The sequence below is a fragment of the Dermochelys coriacea genome, chromosome 14 (assembly GCF_009764565.3).
Source record: "Dermochelys coriacea isolate rDerCor1 chromosome 14, rDerCor1.pri.v4, whole genome shotgun sequence".
Taxonomy (NCBI): domain Eukaryota; kingdom Metazoa; phylum Chordata; order Testudines; family Dermochelyidae; genus Dermochelys; species Dermochelys coriacea.
In genome coordinates this window covers 31,402,629-31,427,038 of record NC_050081.1, presented here as the reverse complement: position 1 = coordinate 31,427,038, position 24,410 = coordinate 31,402,629, and the positions used below count along the sequence as shown (strand labels likewise).

Below are 24,410 nucleotides of genomic sequence, written 5' to 3'. Positions count from 1 at the left end.
ATCTCCCTGAAAATCACTTACCTGCACTGGTTCCATTACAGCTGGTTCCCTTCCCTGTCCCCTGGGAGGTTGGGACGACCTGGAGCAAGATGTGGACATTATTCTGCAGCCTGTCAAGGCAAGAAGGGCTCTGGGGCAGGTTATAGAAGAGGTTTTAGTCCATTTCACACGGATTTCCCCAGGCTCTTTCTCTGCAGAAAGATGCTTTAAATTTAGACTCTGCCACTTTATTGCTGCGTATCCCAGCCCAGCCCCACCCACTAGGCCTAAACCCACTGAAACATGTTTAACCCCCCCAGTAGCACAGTCTTTAAACCAAACACTAGAAAAGAGCAGAACCAAAGAGGCCGCTTTGGCGGATCCCCCCTGACACGGTCCCCAGGGCAGCGCATCCCCCCAGCAGCGCGGGGACCAGGCAGAGGCAGGAACTGGCTTTTCCTCTCCCTGCTCCTCCCCTTGTCCCGGGAAAGTCAATATCCCCGGGGCGCTGCAGGGACCGGGGCTGGGCAGGGCTGGGAGCCGGGAACCTCCCTCCCCACTGATTGCTCCGGCTGCCCCTGTCTCCCTCCTGCCCCCTCCCCTCCCCGCGGCTGGGAGACTCTGACCCTGGCCCGGCCCGGGGCGGTCGCTCTCCCGGCGCTGGCTCGGCTCCTGCAGGCGCTCAGGGGGGAAGAGCCGGGGGGGTCGGGGGGGCAGCAGCGCTGGGACTCGCAGACCCCCGGCCCCCCGGCAGCAGGGCTGGGGCAAGAAGGAGCCGTTGGTGCAGAGTCACTGTCCTGCCCGGCCCCAGCCCTTTCCCCGGGTCTCCCCCTCACCTGAAGGCTCCGGCTCAGGGGCTGGTGTCGGCAGAGCCCGGGGCTGCCCCAGGGGCTGGTTCCAGCCCCCGCAGAAAGTCCCCCCGGCCGGGCACAAAGGGAGGTTAATGCAGGTCTCTCCCCGCACCCCGCTGGGGAGCAGCAGCGGCTCAGCCCTGGCTCCGGCTCACAACGGAGGCAGCGACAGCTTCTTCCAGCCGCCTTGATCCCGGACCACTCAAATGCAGGCGCTGTGCAGTCTCTGGCCCTCTGAGAGTACCACTGATGCCTCCTACCGACCTTGAACTCTCCCCCTGCCCTCGCCCCAGCGCCGGATACACCAGCTCTCAGCGGCTGCTCCCAGCCCTGCTTCCTGTGCCCCATGGATAACAACCCGGGCTGCAGCCCTCCCTGGGACCCACTGTAACTAAAGCCCAGAGTCTCTGTTGGCAAGGCCAGAGCCTGGGGGAACCAGGGTGTGAAATGGGCAGATCCCCTCTTGAGACCTCCCCAATCGCCCTCCTCGGCTGAAGAATAAGGACCGAGTGTTTTGCTTCAGGTTATTTCTTTTGGAGATTTGGTACTTTGCTGTTACCCAGCTGCCTGAACTATCCAGACATGCTCCCTAACATGGGCTGAAGAAACCTCTGCCCTCCCTTGCCATCGGAGCCTGCTCCCTGGTATAAAAGGGGGCTAAAGCAGCGGCTCTCAGCCTTTCCAGACTACTGTCCCCCTTTCAGGAGTCTGACTTGTCTTGTTTTACAACAGGCTATATAAAAAGCACTAGCAAAGTCAGTACAAACACAAATTTCATACAGACAGTGACTTGTTTATACTGCTCTGTAGACTATACACTGAAATGTAAGTGCAATATTTATATTCCAATTGATTTATTTTATAATCATATGGTAAAAATGCAAATGTCAGCAATTTCTCAATAATAGTAGCTTTGACACTTTTGTATTTTTATGTCTGATTTTTGTAAGCAAATAGTTTTTAAGTGAGGTGTAACTTGGGGGTAGGCAAGACAAATCTGACCCCTGAAAGGGGGACAGTAGTCTGGAAAGGCTGAGAGCCACTGGCTAAGAGAGACCAGATGGTGGGAGAGAGAGGGAGTGACCTCGTAGTTTGCCCTGTAATAGGGCAGCAGTAAAGGCCAGAGCAGTTCTGGGGGCTGTGTACGCAAGCGTGTCCCTCCAGCATGGAGCAAGGCAGTGTGAGTCACTCACTCTGGGGAGATGCTGTCTGGATGCTTTGGACTTAGTGTGGAAGCCCAGAGCCCTGAGTTACAGGGACCCAGGTATTCCTGTCTCATGGCTCTATTTCCCTTGGGATTTCTTCTATTAATTAGACCACAATGAATGGATTGTGCCCTATTAACTCCTGGAGGGAGGACTGTGTCTCTGGAGAGGGGGTGTTATTGGGGAATGTGGGACTGTAGGGAATTGAGAATGTCTTAGGAGGGCCCCCAAATTAAAAGGCTCCAGGGATCCTGACCAAAGCCCAGGATGACAGCAGAGGGCTGAGATTGTACAGCTTTGAGCCTGGTTGGAGATTGGGATGGACAGCTGAGTGCCTTGTCCTCAGCCAACCAGATTTTGGAGCGATGGAACTAAGGACAGAAGACCACCTTTGAGGACATGAGGGACTCTCCAGGGTCCCTGGCCAAAACAGGAAAGCTCTGGGAGAGGGCGAGCTATAAGTGGGGACAGGAGAGTCTGGGGTTGGGGGAGCTGCAGCCCTGTAGGCTGGGGAATTTCCGGTAGGGTGTATTCTTTGCAGGGCCCACAGGGATTTGGCCCAGTTGTACCCAAAAGTTTTCTACTGTTCCCCCACTGAGATGGGGGAGTCGTGCAATGCCCGGGCATTGGTTGATTCAGCTTAGTTTTACTTTAATGCATTCCCTGTATGACCCTAGCTAGGCTGGGAGCAAAGGTCACAGAATGAACTCAATCCCAGCATGTGGAGGATCACACTGGAGGGAAACCCTGAGTGTTAGGCACCTGCATGGGGGCTCAGAGAGTCAGGCACTGACAGGGCTTGTGTAACCCACTGGCCAGTGTGTGGGACATGTCTCCCTCACTCCTATGCTCGGAGGAAATGCGGCTGTCATAGCCCAGCTATTGAGTCACACTGAAGACACTCATGCATCCAGTTAGGGAAGTCACAGGTGTTGGCCAGGCTGTGCTGTGAGACTCTTCTGCTGACGCTGTGACCTGTGCCAGTTTCGAGAGATGCCCCGTTTTGGATTCTCTCGATAACACCCTCTGGGGTTCTGGCCCAATGACCCCAATGGCACAACCACTGATTTACACCAGCAAGGCACCTGTCCCACTCTTGTGTAATTCCCATGTGTCAAGTGGCTCCGTGAACTCAAGGAAGAACTGGGATGAGCTTTGGTCTGGAGAGGGGTCTCTAGAGGGAATTTCTCCTCCTGCCTGGGGAGGGCACACTCTGTCCGTTGTAGGGAGGCTGGTGTGACAGTGGCTCTCCATGTCCCCAGAGTCATATCCAGAGGGATCTCCACCCCAAGTGGAATATCTGATGAGGGAGGGGTGCACCCCATGCCTGGTGGTCTCTCTGCCCTCTGGGGAGGCTCTGGTGTCTGGTGTGCATAGAAGTGTTCCCAAAGGTTCTTGCTGCTCCACTCACACTGGTAGGTCCTGGCCTGGCTGTGTGGGTGCTGGATGTGGGGTGAGCCCTGGGGACCCTGGCAGCGTGTCTCATTGGGTGGCTGTGCGGGTTCAGTGTGAGCACTGGGGACTGTCATAGGGCATCTCCCTGGGGTGGCGGTGCAGTTGAGTGACATCTGCCATAAAGATACAACATCAACTGGGCACAATCCTGACCTGGGCGAGATGAGGCAGAACTGAGGGAGCTTGCAGGGCTTTTAAAAAAATCCCAGCTGTTTATACCAATGAGAGATGGTTTCTGTGGGACCTTTTAACCAATTCCTCACCTGTGTGGATGTTTCTCAGGACCTGCCTTTCCTCAGAGCCCTGGAGGTGCAGGACCCACAGCTCTTCCTCCCATTCTCAGCTGGGAAATTATGTTCAGTTTTGGAATTGGAAAACCGGTTGTGAGAAAACAGGTGAGATGAGGGTTTTACAGTTATCCTGAGACAGAGCTGTTGCCAGACGGGTGGGTGGGTGAGTCCTTGTATAAACAAAACAAATGGGAAAATTTTCCTGCAGACTCTTTGGGGAGCTCAGGTGGTTCCTGATGTGACATTGGCAAACCAGGTGCCACGTTATGCCAAGATCCCTATGCCTCACTTAGATACTGAAAAGCAACCAGAACCAGTCTGGTTCACCTGTGTGTTAGTATTGGTCAAATATGTGGTAGAGTTATAAAAATATGCTCAGTATTTAGACTTTTCCGAATGCTTGTAAGTGCTGTGTACTTTAATCTCACTTATAACATCTGCATCCCATATTGTAAGGTAATAGTTGAGCATTTGCATTGTGAGTCTCTGTAATTGTGTAAACCACCAGACAAGAGAGAAACATTAACTAGCGTGACATACTGGTATCCAACAAGGGTTATGTCCAGTCCAAAAAAGCAAGCCCATTGACACTAGACAAACTAGGAGACATGATGCAAGTGAATTCCTCCCAATAGTTGAACTTGCAACTCAAAGCAGAAGGGGGGAGGGAATAAAAAGCCTTAACAAGGAGAAACTGTATCTTTATGCTGCTTGGATTCTGAGGGGCAAGAATTACTGAGCATAAATTAAGATACCCCGTAAAGATACTCTGTTTCCCTGCTGCTCAGATGATGGCCCAGGGCTGCTTCAAACACCCACACTGAGATGTCTGGACTGACATTTTTTCAGACAGCAACAATCACGCAGGGGTGTTTTGTCTGGTGGCTGCAATTGGTCACTCCCCTCCAGGACCAGGGCAGGGGTTGTGATCAGAGCCCTAATGTTGGGTTTTAATGGCCCAGGTACAGCACAGAGCAATGGAGCTAGGGTCTGGGACCGAGAATGGGACAGCAGAGTATAGGGGAGAGGGGGTTTATTCCCCTAGACTGAGATGTAGTTACCACAGTAGGGAGACAGCGCCACAGAAACCACCAGGAAACTGGAAGGGGGATCCAGGAACTCAGTGAGAAGTGAATGGCTGGGATGGAGTCTGGGCAAGATGAGGGCTCTTCAACGGCCCTGTGTCCAAAGGGAAATGTCTCGATTCTGCCTGTGAGGCACTGGATTCCTCAATGAGCTGGATATGGAGCAGAGAGAGAGGACAGACATTGGAGATGCTGCCGGGCAGAAGGAGATGGGCTGTTCCCCATGGGAAGTGTCCATGTATCATGCCTCCCAGGGACCAGCTGCTCCAGCTCTGAGCGACCAATTAAATTGTCAGGCTACGGGAAGGGAAGACCCGGAGACTGAGCCCAGAGGCACTTGGCTGCAAGAGCAAAGACATGGAGGCGCCTTTTAAAGCAGGATGGGCAGACACATCAGTGAAAGGGGCTGGATAAGGGGAGTGAGAGATTCCTGTTGAGGGGGAGCTCATAGGAACATAAGAACGGCCATACTGGGTTAGACCAATGGTCCATCTAGCCCAGTATCCTGTCTTCCGACAGTGGCCAATGCCAAGTGCTTCAGAGGGAATAAACAGAACCAGGCAATTTTTGAGTGATCCAGCCCGTTGTCCAACCCCACAGCTTCTGGCAGTGTGATGCTTAGGGACATCCAGAGCATGGGGTTCCATCCCTGAACGTCTTGACTAAGAGCCATTGATGGACCTAGCCTCCATGAGCTTATCTAATTCTTTTTTGAAGTTATACTTTTGTCCTTCCCAACATCCCCTGGCAATGAGTTCCACAGGCTTATTGTGTGTTGTGTGAAGAAACACTTCCTTTTGTTAGTTTTTACCTGCTGCCTATTAACTTCATTGGCTGACACCTGGCTCTTGTGCGATATGAAGGGGTAAATAATACTTCCTGATTCACTTTCTCCGCACCAGTCATGATGTTATAGACTCTATCATATCCCCCACTCGGTTGTCTGTCTTTTCTAACTTGAACAGTCCCAGTCTATTTCATCTCGCCTCATATGAAGCTGTTCCATACCCCAACCATATTTGTTACCCTTCTCTATACCTTTTACATTTCTAACATATCTTTTTTGAGATGGGGAGACCAGAACTGCAAGTCATATTCAAGGAGTGTGTGCATACCATGGATTTATGTAGTGGCATTATGAGATTGTCTTGTTATCTATCCCTTTCCTAATGATTCTCAAAATTCTGGTAGCTTGTTTGACGGCTGCTGCACAATGAGCGGATGATTTCAGAGACCTATCCACCATGACTCCAAGATCTCTTTCTTGAGCGGTAACAGCTCATTTAGACCCCACCATTTAATATGTATAGTTGGGATTATGTTTTCTAACGTGCATTACTTTGAATTTATCGACATTGAATTCATGAGGAGGAATTTACCCAATGTGGGGCACTTTGCCTCGCACCCGTACACCTTAAGAACAGAGGAAATGTCTGAGATTCCCTGGGAGACAATGGATTTGCAATAAACATTTTATTAGGAATTTATTTGGAAAAAACAGAAACCAACCAAAGTAAAAACTTCAATGAAATATAAAGATGAATCTGAAATCTGATTTTCCAGAAACAAGAGACCCTCCCCTCCCCCACCATCCCAAAACAAGGAGAAAAATTCCTCACGGGGCAGTTATTTCAGGAAAAATCCCTTGTGTGATGTCAGCTGAGCCCCTCCTTGAAAACAGGGATGAGGAAATCCTGCTGAAACCCTTCCTGTTGGCTCAGTCACTCACTCCCCGGACACAGAGAGCCAGGAAGGGGCAGGTGAGTATCAGCACCTCTGACCTCCTGAGACACACAAGAATTAGTGACACCTCACGACTCCCTGTGGAGGGGAGCAACTATTATCCACAGCAGAGACAGGAGAAGAGGAGGCTGCACAGAGAGGAGGGGGAGTGACTGGCACAAGATCACACCAGGAGACACTAGCACGCAGTGTTATTGAACCCAGGGGTCCTGACTCCCCGTCACTCCACCACCCCACCCCTCCCACTTCTAACTGCAGGTATGCCACAGAAGATGCTCTGGTATTGGCATAATTCACCCAATCATCACCTCAAAGGGCATGTGATCTGTGGAGGCAGCTGGAGTTGCCCTGAGAGCCATTAATATGAGTGGAATCAGGATGACCTGATAGTATCCATTGGCACCTACCACCTTCCGGAGCAGTCGTTTGATGGCGAGATTTGACACACTCCCCTCTCAGAACTGGGAACTGAACCCAGAGTCCCAGGGTCCCAGTCTTCACTGCTTTAACTCACTAGCCCTTACTCCCACACAAGAGCTCAGAATAGGACCCAGGAGTCCTGAGTCCCAATTGCCCCTGCTGTCACTATTACACCATACTGTCCTCCCAGGAACAGTGCAACCCCAAATGACAATATCTGTCTGGGCAATCTCCACCATGAATTCCCGTCTCAGTCTCCCCTCCCATCCCACGGTTGCAGAGATGTTCAATACACTGAGCAATGCTCTGAAATCCTGTTGCTTCAGCTTAGCAGGACCATCTGCCTTATAACCACAGCCCCACGGGGCCTCTCGCTGCTTCCCTGAGGAACGTCCCTCTGCCCCTGTCCTGAGGGGCCTGAGGAGCTGAGACACAAATGGCAACAGGGCATTTTTACCTCTTCTCTACATTGGAAAGTGTGTGTGGAACCCACAGAAACATCTCACAACTAATTTCATCGTCTGCTCCACCCAGATCCAGAAACAACACAGCTCCCCAGTATCCAGAATTCCTGCCTCTTCTGGGCCCCATCAATCATTCCCCACTAAAACCCCAACCTTGCACTCACCTGCTGCCCCTGCCTAGACCCTCCTCAAATGAAGCAAATTTACATTTTGCTTCAAGAAGACACAGATTTATTGCCCTACAGGGAGAGCTCCCAACACGTTCTACCCTGTGTGCAGTTTCTGGTGGGATATTAGTGAGACCTTCGCTTTGTAGCTTTTCCCACAGACAGAACATGTATATGGTTTATTTCCAGTGTGCATTCTGTGATGGACAATAAGGGCTGAGCTCTGGGTAAAGTTCTTTCCACATTCAGAGCAGTTAAAGGGTTTATGTCCCATGTGAATTCTCTGATGCCTAATAAGGTGCGATCTCTGACAGAAACTTTTCCCACATTCGGAGCAGTTAAAGGGTTTCTCTCCTGTGTGGATTCTCTGATGTGAAATTAGTTCTGAGCTCCGCTTGAAGCTTTTTCCACACTCAGGGCAGTTATGGGGTTTCTCTTCCACATGGATTTTCTGATGTGAAATAAGAAGTGAGCTGTAGCTCACGAAAGCTTATGCTCAAATAAATTTGTTAGTCTCTAAGGTGCCACAAGTACTCCTTTTCTTTTTGCGAATACAGACTAACACGGCTGCTACTCTGAAAGGTCTGAGTTGCGCTTGCAACTTTTCCCACACTCAGGGCAGGTATAGGGTCTCGCTGCCGTGTGAATTTTCTGATGTATGGTGAGGTTTGATCTCTGGCTGAAGCTCTTTCCACAAACAGAGCATTTATAAGGTCTCTCACCTGTGTGAATTCGTCTGTGTGAAATAAGGTCCGAGCTCTGTTTGAAGCTTTTCCCGCAGTTGGCACATTTATAGGGTGCCTCTCCCGTGTGGATTCTCTGGTGTGAAATCAAGTTTGAGCTCAGAGCAAAGCTTTTCACACAGAAAGAACATTTATAGGGTGTCTCTCCTGTGTGGAGTCTCCAATGTTTACTAAGGTCCGAGCTTTGTTTGAAGCTTTTCCCGCAGTCGGGGCACTTATAGGGTCTCTCTCCTGTGTGGATTCTTCGATGTGAAATCAGGTAAGAGAAATTAGAAAAGTGTTTCCCACACTCCAGGCAGTTATAGGGTCTGTCTCCTGTATGGACTCTCTGGTGTTTAAGGAGGTTTGAACTCTGGCTGAAGCTTTTCCCACAGTCGGGGCATTTATAGGGTCTCTCTGCCACATGGATTCTCTGATGTACACTGAGGTCTGATCGCTGCTTGAAGCTTTTCCCACACTCAGGACAGCTATAGGGTGCCTCTCCCATGTGGATTCTCTGGTGGACGATAAGATACGCTTTCTGACGGAAGGTTTTCCCGCAGTCGAGGCATGTATACGGTCTCTCTCCTGTGTGGATTCTCTGGTGTGAAATCAGGGATGAGAAATAAGCAAAATATTTCCCGCACTCAAGACAGTTGTGGGGTTTCTCTCCCGTATGGATTGTGTGATGTGAAATAAGGACTGAGCTCTGCTTGAAGCTCTTCCCACAGTCAGGGCATTTATAAGGTCTCTCTCCCGTGTGAATTCTCTGGTGTAAAACAAGGTCTGAACTGAGCTTGAAATTTTTCTCACAGTCGAGGCATTTATAGGGTCTCTCTCCTGTATGGATTCGTTGATGTACAATAAGGTTTGATATCTGATTGAAGCACTTCCCACAGCTGGGGCAGTTATAGGGTTTTTCGCCGGTGTGGACTCTTTGATGTCTAACAAGGTTGGATTTCAGAGTAGCAGCCGTGTTAGTCTGTATTCGCAAAAAGAAAAGGAGTACTTGTGGCACCTTAGAGACTAACAAATTTATTAGAGCATAAGCTTTCGTGAGCTACAGCTCACTTCATCGGATGCATTTCCGGTTGAAACTTCTCCCACACTCAGCACAGTCATATGGTTCCTCTTTACTGAAGACTCTTGGCTGGATTGTGGTTTCCTTAAGGTCCTTCAGATCTCCCACTTGGTAAGTGTATTTACCCAGTTTCATCCCTGGGTTGTTTCCTTGCTGTCTCTCACAGGCTTCTCTCTGCTCAGGACTCTGGGAAACATCCTCTTCAGTTTTTCCTGATAGATTTCCATGTTGTTCCACTTGCTCAGGAACTTCCTGCTGAGGATTCTCCTCCTCGCTCTCACCCACCATCCCATCACCTGCTGGGACAGAGAGATAATCGAGACAGGAGTCATTCCCTGTGCCTGAGGGGAAAGGGAACCTCAAAAAAATGAATGGGATGGCAGGAAATAAACCAAAAGATCTGCTGGGGAGATGCAAAAATCAGGAGCCAAATCCCTCCCACCCCCGAACCCTTCCCCAGAAAGGAAAGAGGAGGGGACCCATTCTGCCTCCACATCCCAAGCGAACACACAGTGGTGCAGGAGTTACTTCTAAGTATCAGTCAGGATGGGTGGGGAGCCCTGAGTTGCATCTGACATGAGGATACGACACCAGCTAGTCACAATCCTAACCTGGGTGAACTGAAGCAGAAGTGGGGGAGCCCACGGGCCCTTTGTGGGAATCCCAGCTGATTATGCCAATGACGGGTGGTTTCTGTGTCCATTTAATCACTTCCTCACCTGTGCGGATGTTTCTCAGGATGTCCCTTTCCTCAAAGCTCGGGAGGTCTGACACCCACAGCTCTTCCCCTCGTTCCAGCTGGGATATTATGTTGGGTTTGGCAACTGGAAATCCTGCTCCAGGGAAAGAAAGCAGGTGAGACCAGGATTTTACAATTATTCTGAGACACAGCTGTTTCCAGACATGCTGGATGAGTGGGTGCCCTTGTATTCTTCACGGAGTTTAAGGGCAGAAGAATCATAGAATCATAGAATCATAGAATATCAGGGTTGGAAGGGACCCAGAAGGTCATCTAGTCCAACCCCCTGCTCAAAGCAGGACCAAGTCCCAGTTAAATCATCCCAGCCAGGGCTTTGTCAAGCCTGACCTTAAAAACCTCTAAGGAAGGAGATTCTACCACCTCCCTAGGTAACGCATTCCAGTGTTTCACCACCCTCTTAGTGAAAAAGTTTTTCCTAATATCCAATCTAAACCTCCCCCATTGCAACTTGAGACCATTACTCCTCGTTCTGTCATCTGCTACCATTGAGAACAGTCTAGAGCCATCCTCTTTGAAACCCCCTTTCAGGTAGTTGAAAGCAGCTATCAAATCCCCCCTCATTCTTCTCTTCTGCAGACTAAACAATCCCAGCTCCCTCAGCCTCTCCTCATAAGTCATGTGCTCTAGACCCCTAATCATTTTCGTTGCCCTTCGTTGTACTCTTTCCAATTTATCCACATCCTTCCTGTAGTGTGGGGCCCAAAACTGGACACAGTACTCCAGATGAGGCCTCACCAGTGTCGAATAGAGGGGAACGATCACGTCCCTCGATCTGCTCGCTATGCCCCTACTTATACATCCCAAAATGCCATTGGCCTTCTTGGCAACAAGGGCACACTGCTGACTCATATCCAGCTTCTCGTCCACTGTCACCCCTAGGTCCTTTTCCGCAGAACTGCTGCCGAGCCATTCGGTCCCTAGTCTGTAGCGGTGCATTGGATTCTTCCATCCTAAGTGCAGGACCCTGCACTTATCCTTATTGAACCTCATTAGATTTCTTTTGGCCCAATCCTCCAATTTGTCTAGGTCCTTCTGTATCCTATCCCTCCCCTCCAGCGTATCTACCACTCCTCCCAGTTTAGTATCATCCGCAAATTTGCTGAGAGTGCAATCCACTCCATCCTCCAGATCATTTATGAAGATATTGAACAAAACGGGCCCCAGGACCGACCCCTGGGGCACTCCACTTGACACCGGCTGCCAACTAGACATGGAGCCATTGATCACTACCCGTTGAGCCCGACAATCTAGCCAGCTTTCTACCCACCTTATAGTGCATTCATCCAGCCCATACTTCCTTAACTTGCTGACAAGAATGCTGTGGGAGACCGTGTCAAAAGCTTTGCTAAAGTCAAGAAACAATACATCCACTGCTTTCCCTTCATCCACAGAACCAGTAATCTCATCATAAAAGGCGATTAGATTAGTCAGGCATGACCTTCCCTTGGTGAATCCATGCTGACTGTTCCTGATCACTTTCCTCTCCTCTAAGTGCTTCAGGATTGATTCTTTGAGGACCTGCTCCATGATTTTTCCAGGGACTGAGGTGAGGCTGACCGGCCTGTAGTTCCCAGGATCCTCCTTCTTCCCTTTTTTAAAGATGGGCACTACATTAGCCTTTTTCCAGTCATCCGGGACTTCCCCCGTTCGCCACGAGTTTTCAAAGATAATGGCCAAGGGCTCTGCAATCACAGCCGCCAATTCCTTCAGCACTCTCGGATGCAATTCGTCTGGCCCCATGGACTTGTGCACGTCCAGCTTTTCTAAATAGTCCCTAACCACCTCTATCTCTACAGAGGGCTGGCCATCTCTTCCCCATTTTGTGTTGCCCAGCACAGCAGTCTGGGAGCTGACCTTGTTAGTGAAAACAGAGGCAAAAAAATCATTGAGTACATTAGCTTTTTCCACATCCTCTGTCACTAGCTTGCCTCCCTCATTCAGTAAGGGGCCCACACTTTCCTTGGCTTTCTTCTTGTTGCCAACTTACCTGAAGAAACCCTTCTTGTTACTCTTGACATCTCTTGCTAGCTGCAGCTCCAGGTGCGATTTGGCCCTCCTGATATCTTTCCTACATGCCCGAGCAATATTTTTATACTCTTCCCTGGTCATATGTCCAACCTTCCACTTCTTGTAAGCTTCTTTTTTATGTTTAAGATCCGCTAGGATTTCACCATTAAGCCAAGCTGGTCGCCTGCCATATTTACTATTCTTTCGACTCATCGGGATGGTTTGTCCCTGTAACCTCAACAGGGATTCCTTGAAATACAGCCAGCTCTCCTGGACTCCCTTCCCTTTCATGTTAGTCCCCAGGGGATCCTGGCCATCTGTTCCCTGAGGGAGTCAAAGTCTGCTTTCCTGAAGTCCAGGAGAGACCAATAGATCATCTAGTCTGACCTCCTGTGTATCAGAGGCCTTTCATTTTCACCCAGGTACTCCCTATATTAAGCCCAGAGACTTTTGTTGAAAAAGATTTCAGTCCCAGGAGAGTAAACTGTGTGGCACAGGGAGAGAACAGGACAGACCAAGATGCTACTAATGTCTGAGGCTCCTGCAATGGCAGGGAATTGATTTGGTAAGAGATGTTCAGATGATCCCAGCAGGTGAGCCAGGCCTAATGCTGCAGACTCAGGAAAGCTAACTCCCTCCCCCGCCAAGGTTCCAGCCAATCGGAGCTGCAGGAAAATTCATTCCTAACCTCAAATCAGGTGATCAGTTTGACCCTGAGCATGTGAGTAAGACACAGCAGCCAGGAATCTAGAAAGAGGGTTCTCTGTTCCACCTCGAAGTACTGGTCCACCCCATCTGGTGTCCTGTCTTCAACTGTGGCCAATCTCTTATGCTTCAGAGGAAGAAAACATACAAACAAAGACCCCATCCTAGAACAGAACTAGCCATTTGTACATTGGGGAAAAATATTCTTTCCTGACCGCTGTAAATGACTAACTGAAGCCACAAAAATTGATTATAAAAATTATTCAGTGACAAAACAAAAAAAAAAACCTTAATAAATTCAAAACGTCCAATACTCCAAAAAACTAGGACATACAGAGTTAATATTGTATTTTAAACAGAAACTTCTGAAAAACCAGGAAATTGTACTGGCATGGCAGTGCCACTATAATTAAGGTTGCATCGTGACTTCTGTTGAAAGGTTGACCTTTCTAAGTCCTCTAAAATCAACATGCTTTGTCAGACAGGTGTAGGGTACAGTTAATGACCCAAACTTGGGGTAATTTGAACAAGAAGTGCCAGAGATATAAGACCTGAGAAAAATAGCCATTTATAAAAAGAGTTTCTAGTTTGTTTGTTTTTTTCAAATCTCAACAGTTTTACCCAAAATAGTGCATGGCACCCCTAATTTTTTGGGGGATGTAGACTGAGAATGGGATTTAAGAAAATGTACATTTTTTACAGTACACATGCACCAATATAGAAAAACAGTTAGCAGGTTTCCATTCCTGTCATTTTATAGGCTTTAAAGCTTAACTCTTGTAAGTGCTCTAAAATCTGACTGGTTACTCAGATCACTTTGCATTTTGTGTCCCTCCTCAGGGTGTTGGATAGCATTAGTGATCCAAATATGGGGTCTTTTGCGGGGTTCACAAGTTACAGGTCCCCTCAAAAATATCCTTCTGCTGCCTTGTACTGTTGAACTGAGAGGTACTAGAGACTGGATAAATCACAGACCTCGCTGAGACTGATGGCTGTAAACTCACCCTTCAATTAGGATAACTAAGGATAAGTTAATCACAAGCCCCCATCTAAGACAAAAGGAGTTTTGAACTGAGTGGCCAGAGGTTGCTATAATTTGTGTAATCATGGGTGACAATTTTATTTTGGTGGGAATGTAATCAAAATCTTTGGGGGGAAAATAGACATGTGAATTCCTCCTGGGAGGGGAGAGGTATTAGGAGGCAGAGGAGTGGGGGAATAAGGGAAGAGGGGTATAAATGGGGTGGATGATTGGGGAGGGAAGAGAGGTTGGGAGCTCAGGTGAGGGAGGCATGGAGGTTGCGGGGAGTGGAGGGGTGGGACACTGAGTTCCACCACAACCATCTACCCTGCCCCTGTCCAGGCCACAAAACATCCCCCAGAAACTGGATTAAAGCATATTTTTTTAAGAGAGAACTAATTTCACGCTAAAGACTCAAAGCAATGATGAGTCCCCTACATTCCCTTGGTAAGATGGTTCCAATGTTTAATTATCCTCACTGCTGGGAAACTGCATCTTATTTCAAGGAAGAATTTGTGTAACTTCAGTTTCCAACCACTGCGTCAAGTTATTCCTTCCTGAGCAAGGCTGAAAAGCCCCCCTCCCCCTCCATTACCAAATCTATTTTCCATGTGTGAGTACCTAAACACACTGATCAAGTCCCCTCTCAACCTTCTCTTCAATAAGATGGATAAGTTGAGCTCCTCCCATGGAAAGGCCTGTCTTCCAGCCCCAAGGTCATTGTTGTGTCCCTCATTTGAACTCTCTTCAATGTTCCCACATCCTTCTTGAAGTGTGGACACCAGAACTGGAGGCAGCATTCCAGCAGTGGTCTCACCAATGCTGTGTATACAGGCAAGATCTCTTCCTTGCTTCTGCCTGATACTCCCTTTTTATATACCCAAGGATCACCTGAGTTATTTTTCCCACAGCGCTGCATGATTATCTACAATGTCGACAGTTTCTTCCTCAAACTGTCACCAAACCAACAGACTTGATGCAATTTTAGACTTGTTTTTAGTAAATAGTGAGGACAGCATAGAAGAGGTGGTCATAGGAAATAACCTTGGCTCTAGTCACAGGTTGATTCAGTTTAAATTAAATGGAAGGATAATGAAACCCAAATCATCAAGTATGATTTTTTATTTCAGAAGGTCAGATTTGGGAAATTAAGGGAATTAGTTAAAGAAGTCAACTGGACTGAAGAGCTCAAGGACTTAAATGTGGAGGAGGCTTGAAATTTCTTCAAATCAACCATACAAAAACTATCTGAAATTTGCATCCCAAGCAAGGAGAAAAAACATGTAGGGAAAGGCTCCAGATGCACTGGATGAATAACCATCTCAAAAGGATAATTAGGAGTAAGCAGAGATCCTGCAGGGAATGGAAAAAGGGAATGATCAGCAAAGAAAACTATATCGTGGAGGTTAGAAAATGTAGGAATAAGGAGAGAATTGCTAAAAGTCAAGCTGAATTAGCTCTTCCCAAGGAAATTAAAATAAATAATAAGAGATTTTTTAGCTATATAAATAAAAAGAGAGTAAGGAAGGCTGAGGTTGGGTCACTATGCACTGTGGACAGGAATGGGATTAAAAGCAATCTACTGTATGACCCAAAAACTAAATGAATACTTTGCCTTGGTTTTCAATCAGGATGATGAAAATGAGTGTCTAGAAAAGAAAATAACCACATCTGAGGTGGAAGAAAATCTTAAAAAAACTTAATGTGCTCAACTCAGGCAGACACGATAATATCCATCCCAGGATACTGAACGAACTGGCACATGAAATTGCTGGTCTGGTAGCAAGGATTTTTAATAGATCTATCTATCCGGGGGAAGTACCATATGACTGGAGAATAGCTAACACTGTACCTATATTTAAGAAAGGGGAAAAATCTATGCAATTACAGACCTGATAATCTGACCTCGTAGTATACAAGGCTCTAGAGCAAATTGAGAAGGAAAGAATAATGAAATACATGGAGGTAAATGGTAAAGAGGAGGTAATGCAACATAGGTTTACCAAAGGTCGATCATGCCAGACTAATCTGATTTCCAACTTAGTTTTGAGAGCTGGTCAAATTTATGAGTGTGATTGTCCATAGGCACCGACTTCCTCTCTATATGGGGGGTGTTCAACCCTCCCTCTGCCCCAGACCCCACCCCCACTCCACCCCTTCCTCCAAGCCTCTACCCATGCCCCACCTCTTCCTGCCACCTCTCCTACCCTGCCCTGCCTCTTTCTGCCCCCTCCCCCGAGCGTGCCCGATCCCCACTTCTCCCCCTCCCTCCCAGTGCCTCCTGCACTCCATGGAACAGCTGATTGCGATGGGTGCGAAGCGCTGGGAGAGAGGCGAAGGAGTTGATCAGCAGGGCTGCCGGCGGGCGAGAGGTGCTGGGGGAAGCTTGGCTGCCGGTGGGTGCTAAGCACCTGCTAATTTTTTTCAATGGATGCTCCAGCACTGGAGCAACCATGGAGTCAGCACCCATGTCATTGTCTTGTTGGGTTGCTTGTGATGGTGGGAGGCAGGGCTCAACAACCCTTGGGTTCACTTCTGGTTTACATTTTATAGTCCTAGAGCTTATGCTTCATGGTTTCAGTCAGCTACCAGCAGGGATTAGAAAAGGATCGCCCCCAATGTATTCTGGGAGGGTTTTTTTTGTATTTCCTTCCTCTGAAGCATCAGGGATGATCATGGCTAGAAAGGGGGCATTGGGCGGGGTGTGCCAGTGGTCTTAGGTCACACTGAGGATTCTCTCTCTCAGGTACTTGGCTGGCTGTTTCTTGCTCACATCATTAGTGTCTAACTAATCACTGTACATGAGGTTGGAAAGGAATTTCCCCAGGTCAGATTGGCAGTGACTTTGGGGGTTTGTTCATCTTGTTGTCCTCTGCAGCACGTGAGTGCAGGTCACTTGCTAGGATTCTGTGGGTGTATCTCACTTAATCATTCCCAGCCATTGTTGGGGCCTCTGACTCTGTGCATCTTAGTTCCTCTTATTCTCTGCCTGTGGCACATAATGGTCTAGTCTCCTGAGATCTGTAATACTTCGGTCTAATTTTGGTTGTGCGGTTGTGTGCAGGTGCTGAGGGGTGTTGGTGGCCTCTGATATACAGGTGGTCAGATTAGATAACCTGGTGGTCCCTTCTGGCCTTAAAACTCAGTGACTCTAATGACCTTCTCTTAAATAAGTCATTTCTAAGACAGAGCCTGGTCTACACTTACAATTTAAGCTGACATAGCTACAGCGCTCAGCTACACTGCCGTAGCTGTGCCAACCTTACCCTTGGTAAAGACACAGCCAGGAGAGAAGAATGCTTCATCAAGATAGCTACTGTCACTCAGGGAGGCTGTGTTCCTACAGTGACCGAAAACCCCCTTCCATTGCTGTAGGCTATGTCTATGGGGTTATGCCAGCACAGATACAGCGCAGTAGCTATGCTGCTCTAGCCTCCATTGTGTAGCCAAGCCCAGAATCTTCCATGCTGTAGGTATAATCTGAATTCTTGTAGTCTCAGATGTATTACCTTGTATTTGGCTGTGCAGGTACTAAAACACCTTTTATTGGATTATGACCATTTAAGCAGGATATTCAGATCACTTGGTAACAATAACCTGTCCTCATTATTGATACCCCACTAATCTTTGTGTCATGCACAAACCTTACAAGCAAAGATTTTACATCATCATGAAAACAGTTGATAAAAATATTAAGTAGTGTTGGACCAAGAACTGCTCCCTAGGGCACCCACTAGAAACAGCCCTGCTCATTGACTTCCCCCATTAACAAAAAAATTTTGAGATCCGTAAGTGAGCCAGTTGTGAATCCATCTACTGTGTGGTCTTGTTCATTCCATATAACAAAAGCTTTTAAAATCAAAATGTCATGTGGTACCAAGTGAAATGCCCTGAAGAAATCCAAGTATCTATATCAACACTGCTGCCTTCATCAACCAGAGCTGCATAAACCAAACAAATGTTCCTGAAGACCCTTTAGGGAAGTCAGATCGTTCTTGGGAGGCGTACAGCACCTCCTGCAGGAGATTCAGCCATCTTCACACACTGAGGGATTTTACGACTGGCACAACACAATTGTGCAACCTCTTACTCCTTCCTAACCCTGCTGAGACCATAGCCCTTTCCAGCCATGGAGATAGTCCTGGGAAAGGATGCAGAGGAGATATCTCTCTGGGTGTGAGCCTGTGTTTAGAAACTCAGCGTGCTACCTATAGCCCATTCTCTCCCTTGGAAGTTCTGGGGATGAGTTTTTCCACGATGTCTCTGAATCTCCTCTCCCCTGGGAGGGGTATCAGGATGGAACAGTCTCTCTCACATGGTTTCTGGGGCTGATCTTCCTGAAATGTAAGGGACCAGGGAAGTACGTGAGCAGAAGCCGACCCGGATGCTTCAGAGACCCTCACCCCTTCTAATACCTGAGGGGACAGGAATCCTTACCCAGCGAGATCACATTCTCATAGTTCTGCTGCATGATGTCCCTGTAGAAGGCTCTCTGATGGGGGTCCAGCAGAGCCCATTGCTCTTCAGTAAAATACACAGCCACCTCCTCAAAGGTCACCAGCTCCTGAAACAGCCAGAGTCCCCCTCTCAGAACCTGCTGCCCCAGCCACAATCCCACCAGCTCAGTCACAGGCAGGGCTGCAAAATCCCTCACCCCCACCCCACAGAGAGCAGGAAATATTCCCTAGGGAAGGGGAAATTTCTCAAAGCTGTTGTTAAAAGCACACTATTTTTGTGGTGAAACCATGATGCCAAGAGCTGCCAACTCCACTGATTTTATCATGAGTCTCACAATATTTAGTTGGGATTTTGGGTGATCTCTTAATTCCTAGCACAGGACTCACACAGTTTCCCTTGTTCTACATCTTAAATTCAGGCCCTACCTTAAAGAAGATGTAGAATATAAGGTTAGGTTGGTATTTCTTTAAATAGTGTATGAGCTCTTTAGTGGAACTCACTATGTTCTAGGTTTTAGAAGCCTCCAGAGCCAGTCAGAGCAGCAGTGGGTATGTAGCTAGGCCTTGGGTGTCTGTGTAAATTTACTAAATGTGATTATTTGGAACCCAACTATGCCTGTGTGGTTTCATCGAGTTCTTTGGCACATTACACAGTAAAAAGACACAACAATTTGCACCGAGGACATGGTCCAAATCCAGGAATACAGTGGAATAGACAGTGACTGCAGAGGCCCCCTGAAAGTGAATGTACAAAGAAATTGCTACCTGCAGCCAGTTGGACTGTTTATTAAATCAGGGTGGAAGAAGGAAGGGTTAAAAGTGCCTGGTACTTGGGGAAAATGGGCTTGTACAATAGCTCAGTAGAGGACTGTCCCACAGATATCGAGAGACAACATGGAGCCCAGTGAGAATATGTCTTCTCTGCAGAGTTAACTCCAGTTTATGAGCTACTCCTCATAAATTCGCCTAGCTTGAGCTGAAGAGGCCACACAGTGAAATAACACGTGAGTTACTGTGTCCACTGTCCACACCAATGCTGCTCTCATTCGTGTGTTGCTAAGACTTTTAGGGGCACATCCCATGATTCTTTATTCTGCAGGCAGCTGAGCTGCTCTCAAGTTAAGGGTTTTGCAATCATGACAAGCCCTGGGACAGTTATAGCATCTCTAGAACTGTCAAATTTAGAAGAAAACAAAATGTTGTTTGGCATTCTTTACAATGCAGAAGTTACACTTAAAATGAAGCTTGATACAGGGTGTGCTCTGTCTTATTTCATAGCTGGATTATCAGAGGCTACTTTCAGAGGTGAAGTTGTGGAAAATCTCAATGCTACTAAAAACATACAATGGACATCCTCTCTCCCTGCGGTCTTATTAAAGTGAAGGTAATATAAATAAAGTGCATAGGCTGAACCTGTATGTTGTGAAGTGAAAGGATCCAGTAATAAATAATAGAGAATCACATGGATTCAACTGGACTGGCAGAGCATAAAAGTCCTTCATGTTTATTATTATTATTATTGATTCTGATACAAAACAAATTAGCTGAATTTATGCACAAGAAAGCTGATGTCTTTCACTGAATGTCTGCCTAAATCAGCTTTTAAGCACAAGTTCAGCAGGATGTCCTACCCCAGTTATGCCTATTGAAAACACCTATCCTACAGTACAGCCACAGACGTTGACTTGTGTCAGCACCACTGAGACTTGTGTCCTTGTTTCCATTAAGTGACCCTAGCATCACATAGCGGGAAGATGTGGCTGACACAGTTAGGCAAGAAAGTACAGATTCTGCAACAGATGCTGTTGTGATGCCCGTGCAATAGTCTTCCGAGAGAAGTTGTAAAACAACTCAGACTGAATTTGTAGCATGCTGGATTCTTAATCATAGTCAATTTGACAGTAATGTATTGGTGAGACTCCCCCCCCCATACTCTTTCACATTAAAGAGGGAGGAATCCGTAGTGTGCAGGAATTGGGTAACATCTGAGTCATCCGGGTTAATGGGTCTGATGAAAAGGGGAGCCAAGCATGTTGCTGGGCAATGAGAAATGGGGAGGACTGCGGTGTGCTAACCTCACCAAGAGTGTTGAGCATTGCGATTGGGTGAACCCTAGAGGATGGAGGCTGGGTAAGCCAATCAGAGCAGGGATAAGAGGAGGACAGACTGTCTCCCCCCTTCCTGAGTCAGGGGATCGCCCGCATTTCCCTGTCTCCCCCATGCCTGAGGGGAGCATGGGAGATCCCCATACTGTCTCCCCGCACCTGAGGGGAGTGTGGGGGATCCCCCGACTGTCACCCCCTGCCTGAGGGGAGCATGGGCAATCCCTTGACTGACTCCACCCTACCTGCGGGGAGCATGGGCGATCCCCTGACTGTCTTCCCTCTGCCTGTGGGGAGCACGGGCAATCCCCCGACTGTCCACCCCTGCCTGAAGAGAGTGTGGGCGATGCCCCGACTGTCTCCCCAAGCCTGAAGGGAGTGTGGGTGATGCCCCAACTGTCTCATCCCCCCTGCCTCAGGGGACTGTGGGCAATGCTCTGACTGTCTCCCCACACTGGAGGGGAGCACGGGTGATGCCCCGACTGTCTCCCCTGGCCTTAGGGGAGCACTGATGATGCCCCGACTGTCTCCTCCCGCCAGAGGGGAGCGTGGGCGATGCTCTGACTGTCTCCCCCGCCACAGGGGAGCACAGGCGATGCCCCGACTGTCTCCCCCTACCTGACGAAGTGCAGACACTGCCCGACTGTCTCCCCAGACCTGGTGTGTTGCCGCTTTTGCCCTCAAAGGGATTTGCCGAACTCTGGCAGACGGCAACTGGCCTGGGAAATGCAGAGGAGCCTCCCTACGCAGCGGAGAATTTTCCCACTCTGAGTAACGCCTATTGCTGCTGCAGAGAGGTTAGACCCCTGGGTGAATCGGCGCCCTCATCACCCCACTGCACTCCAGCAGCTTCAGGCCTGCAACATCTCGTCAAGCTACATGGGGTCCTCCACCTTTTGGAGCCCAATAGTGTGGAATAAACTGGACTCGTCAATCCGGGGCAATCCACCCTAGGGGTTGTATAACTTGCGAGTTGTATGGTGTTACTGAAGTATTCACTCCAAATCCATCTTTCCCTTCCCTTTATAGGCTTCCTGTATATTTCCCCTTGTAAATAACATGTACATTGATTGTTTGTTCATCCATTATGGAAGCTATGTACGGAGGCATCAGGCTAGACCTGGGGGTAAGGACCGGGTCATTGAAACTACATAGAGAGGTAGGGTAGGGTTCCTGGCTCCCTTCAATAGTCAGGTGGGGGCACTACTAGCTAGTAGCTGAGAACCCAGATGGTTGAAACACACTGAGACGGAAGCAGAGGGACAACCGGGAAGGGCTCCTGTTGATGATTAGCTGCCCTTAAGGACCAAGCAATCCAACTTTACATCCCTTCAAGCAGTTTGTGAGCTGTCTGGTGCCTCACTATGTTCTATGGTTTAGAAGCTGCCAAGGACTAATCTAAGCAGTACTGTAAATATGTGGCTAGGCCTTGCATGTCTGTGTATAGTTACTAAACACGGTTATTTGGGACCTAGCTGTGCCCCTGTGGCTTCTCCATATTGTTCTTGTGTAAAGAGCAAAGGACACAACAGAGGTTTTTCATTCCCCATTCAGCTTTCCTCCTGTATTTCCTGTCCCTCCCCCACGTACAGACCAACCCCACCCACCCTCCTCAGCAGCTCCCTGCTAATCACTTACTTGAGCCAGCACCACTGAAGCAGCCATGTCTCTTCCCTGTCCCTTGGGAGGATGGGAAGATCTGGAGCAAGATGTGGATGTCATTCTGCAGCCTGTCAGTGCAAGAAGGGCCATTGGGCAGGCATCAGAAAATGTTTTAGTCTATTTTACACCCCAGTTTCCCCCAGGGCTCTTTACCTGAAGCCAGATTCTCGATTCTGCCAGGCTGGAAAAACACTTGGTCACTTTATTGCAGCGCAGACCCAGCCTCTCCCACCAGGACTAAACCCACTGAGACATTTTTAAAAGTCTCTGAACCAAACCTTAGGGCAGGTCTACGCTTACAATGCTGCCGCAGCACAGTTGCATCTTCAGTAAAGATGCTACCGATGCCCACAGGAAGGCTTCTCTGTCGAGGTAGGTGCTCCACCTCCCAGAAGGCAGTAGCTCTGTCCATCTCCTGTCAATCTAGCACTGTCTACACTGGGGATTAGGTCGGTTTAACGGTGTTACTTTTCTTGGGGTGTGGATTTTTCACACCCCGAGTGAGGTAGTTATACTGACCTAATTTCCTAGTGTGGACCTGGCCTTAGAAAAGAGGGGAATCAAAGGAGCTGGTTTCGGGGATCCCCCCTGACACTGTCCCCGAGGGCACTCGCAAACCCCTGGCCAGGAGCAGAGCTGGAGCAAGGAGGGTCGGTTGGTGCAGAGTCACTTTCCTGCCCGGCCCCAGCCCTTTCCCCGGGTCTCTCCCGCTCACCTGCAGGCTCCGGCTCCGGGGCTGGTGTCGCCAGAGCCCGGGGCTGGTTCCAGCCCCCGCAGAAAGTCCTCCCCTGGGAGGAACGGATGCAAAGGGAGGTTAATGCAGGTCTCTCCCCGCACCCCGCTGGGGAGCAGCAGCGGCTCAGCCCGGGCTCCGGCTCACAATGGAGGCAGCGACAGCTTCTTCCAGCCGCCTTGATCCCGGACCACTCAAATGCAGGCGCTGTGCAGTCTCTGGCCCTCTGAGAGTACCACTGATGCCTCCTACCAACCTTGAACTCTCCCCCTGCCCTCGCCCCAGCGCCGGATACACCAGCTCTCAGCGGCTGCTCCCAGCCCTGCTTCCTGTGCCCCATGGATAACAACCCGGGCTGCAGCCCTCCCTGGGACCCACTGTAACTAAAGCCCAGAGTCTCTGTTGGCAAGGCCAGAGCCTGGGGGAACCAGGGTGTGAAATGGGCAGATCCCCTCTTGAGACCTCCCCAATCGCCCTCCTCGGCTGAAGAATAAGGACCGAGTGTTTTGCTTCAGGTTATTTCTTTTGGAGATTTGGTACTTTGCTGTTACCCAGCTGCCTGAACTATCCAGACATGCTCCCTAACATGGGCTGAAGAAACCTCTGCCCTCCCTTGCCATCAGAGCCTGCTCCCTGGTATAAAAGGGGGCTAAAGCAGCGGCTCTCAGCCTTTCCAGACTACTGTCCCCCTTTCAGGAGTCTGACTTGTCTTGCCTACCCCCAAGTTTCACCTCATTTAAAAACTACTTGCTCACAAAATCAGATGTAAAAATACAAAAGTGTCACAGCACAGTATTACTGAAAAAGTGCTGATTTTCTCATTTTTATCCTATAATTATAAAATAAACCGATGGGAATATAAATATTGTACTTACATTTCAATGTATATGGGGGTTCTCAAACTTCATTGCACCATGACAGCCTTCTGACAACAAACTACTACATGACTCCGGGGGGACCACAGCTTGAGCCCATCTGAACTCTACCAGCTTGTGTGTGTATGTGGTGTGTGTGTGTGTGTGTGAACCCAAGCCCCACCGCGCAGGAGCGCAGGAGCCAAAGCCAAAGGGCTTCAGCCCCAGGTGGGGGGCCTGTAACCTGAGCCCCGCCACCCAGGGCTGAAGCCCTTTGGCTTTGACTTCAGCCTTGGGCTGGTGGGGTTTGGGCTTTGGCCCCAGGTGGTAGGGCTTGAGCTTCCCCTTCAGCCCCGGGTCTCAGCAAGTCTAACACCAGCTCTGGTGGCCCCATTAAAAAGGGGTCACAACCCATTTTGGGGTCCTGACCCATAATTTGAGAAGTCATGGTATATAGAGCAGTATAAACAAGTCATTGTCTGTATGAAATTTTAGTTTGTACTGACTTTGCTAGTGCTTTGTATGTAGCCTGCTGTAAAACTAAGCAAATATCTAGAGGAGTTGATATAACCCTTGGAAGACCTCTGAGTACTCCTGGTTGAGAACCACTGGGCTAAAGGATTTGAGGGGGCAAATCAGATGAGAGG

The 24,410-nt window shown here is 48.8% G+C and overlaps 1 protein-coding gene across 1 annotated transcript in view; it reads right to left on the bottom strand.

The window, feature by feature from the left end:
• The window catches only part of LOC119843039, a 338,482-nt gene that overhangs the window by 11,708 nt on the left and 302,364 nt on the right, over window positions 1-24,410 (bottom strand). The window contains exons 7-13 of the mRNA XM_043497479.1: window positions 22,892-23,327; window positions 22,153-22,244; window positions 18,393-18,519; window positions 10,182-10,295; window positions 9,467-9,761; window positions 8,234-9,340; window positions 816-1,167 (exon numbers count right to left, since the gene is read on the bottom strand). Coding sequence (XP_043353414.1) covers window positions 816-1,167; window positions 8,234-9,340; window positions 9,467-9,761; window positions 10,182-10,295; window positions 18,393-18,519; window positions 22,153-22,244; window positions 22,892-23,327 — 2,523 coding nt within the window. The remainder of the gene's footprint in view (window positions 1-815; window positions 1,168-8,233; window positions 9,341-9,466; window positions 9,762-10,181; window positions 10,296-18,392; window positions 18,520-22,152; window positions 22,245-22,891; window positions 23,328-24,410) is intronic.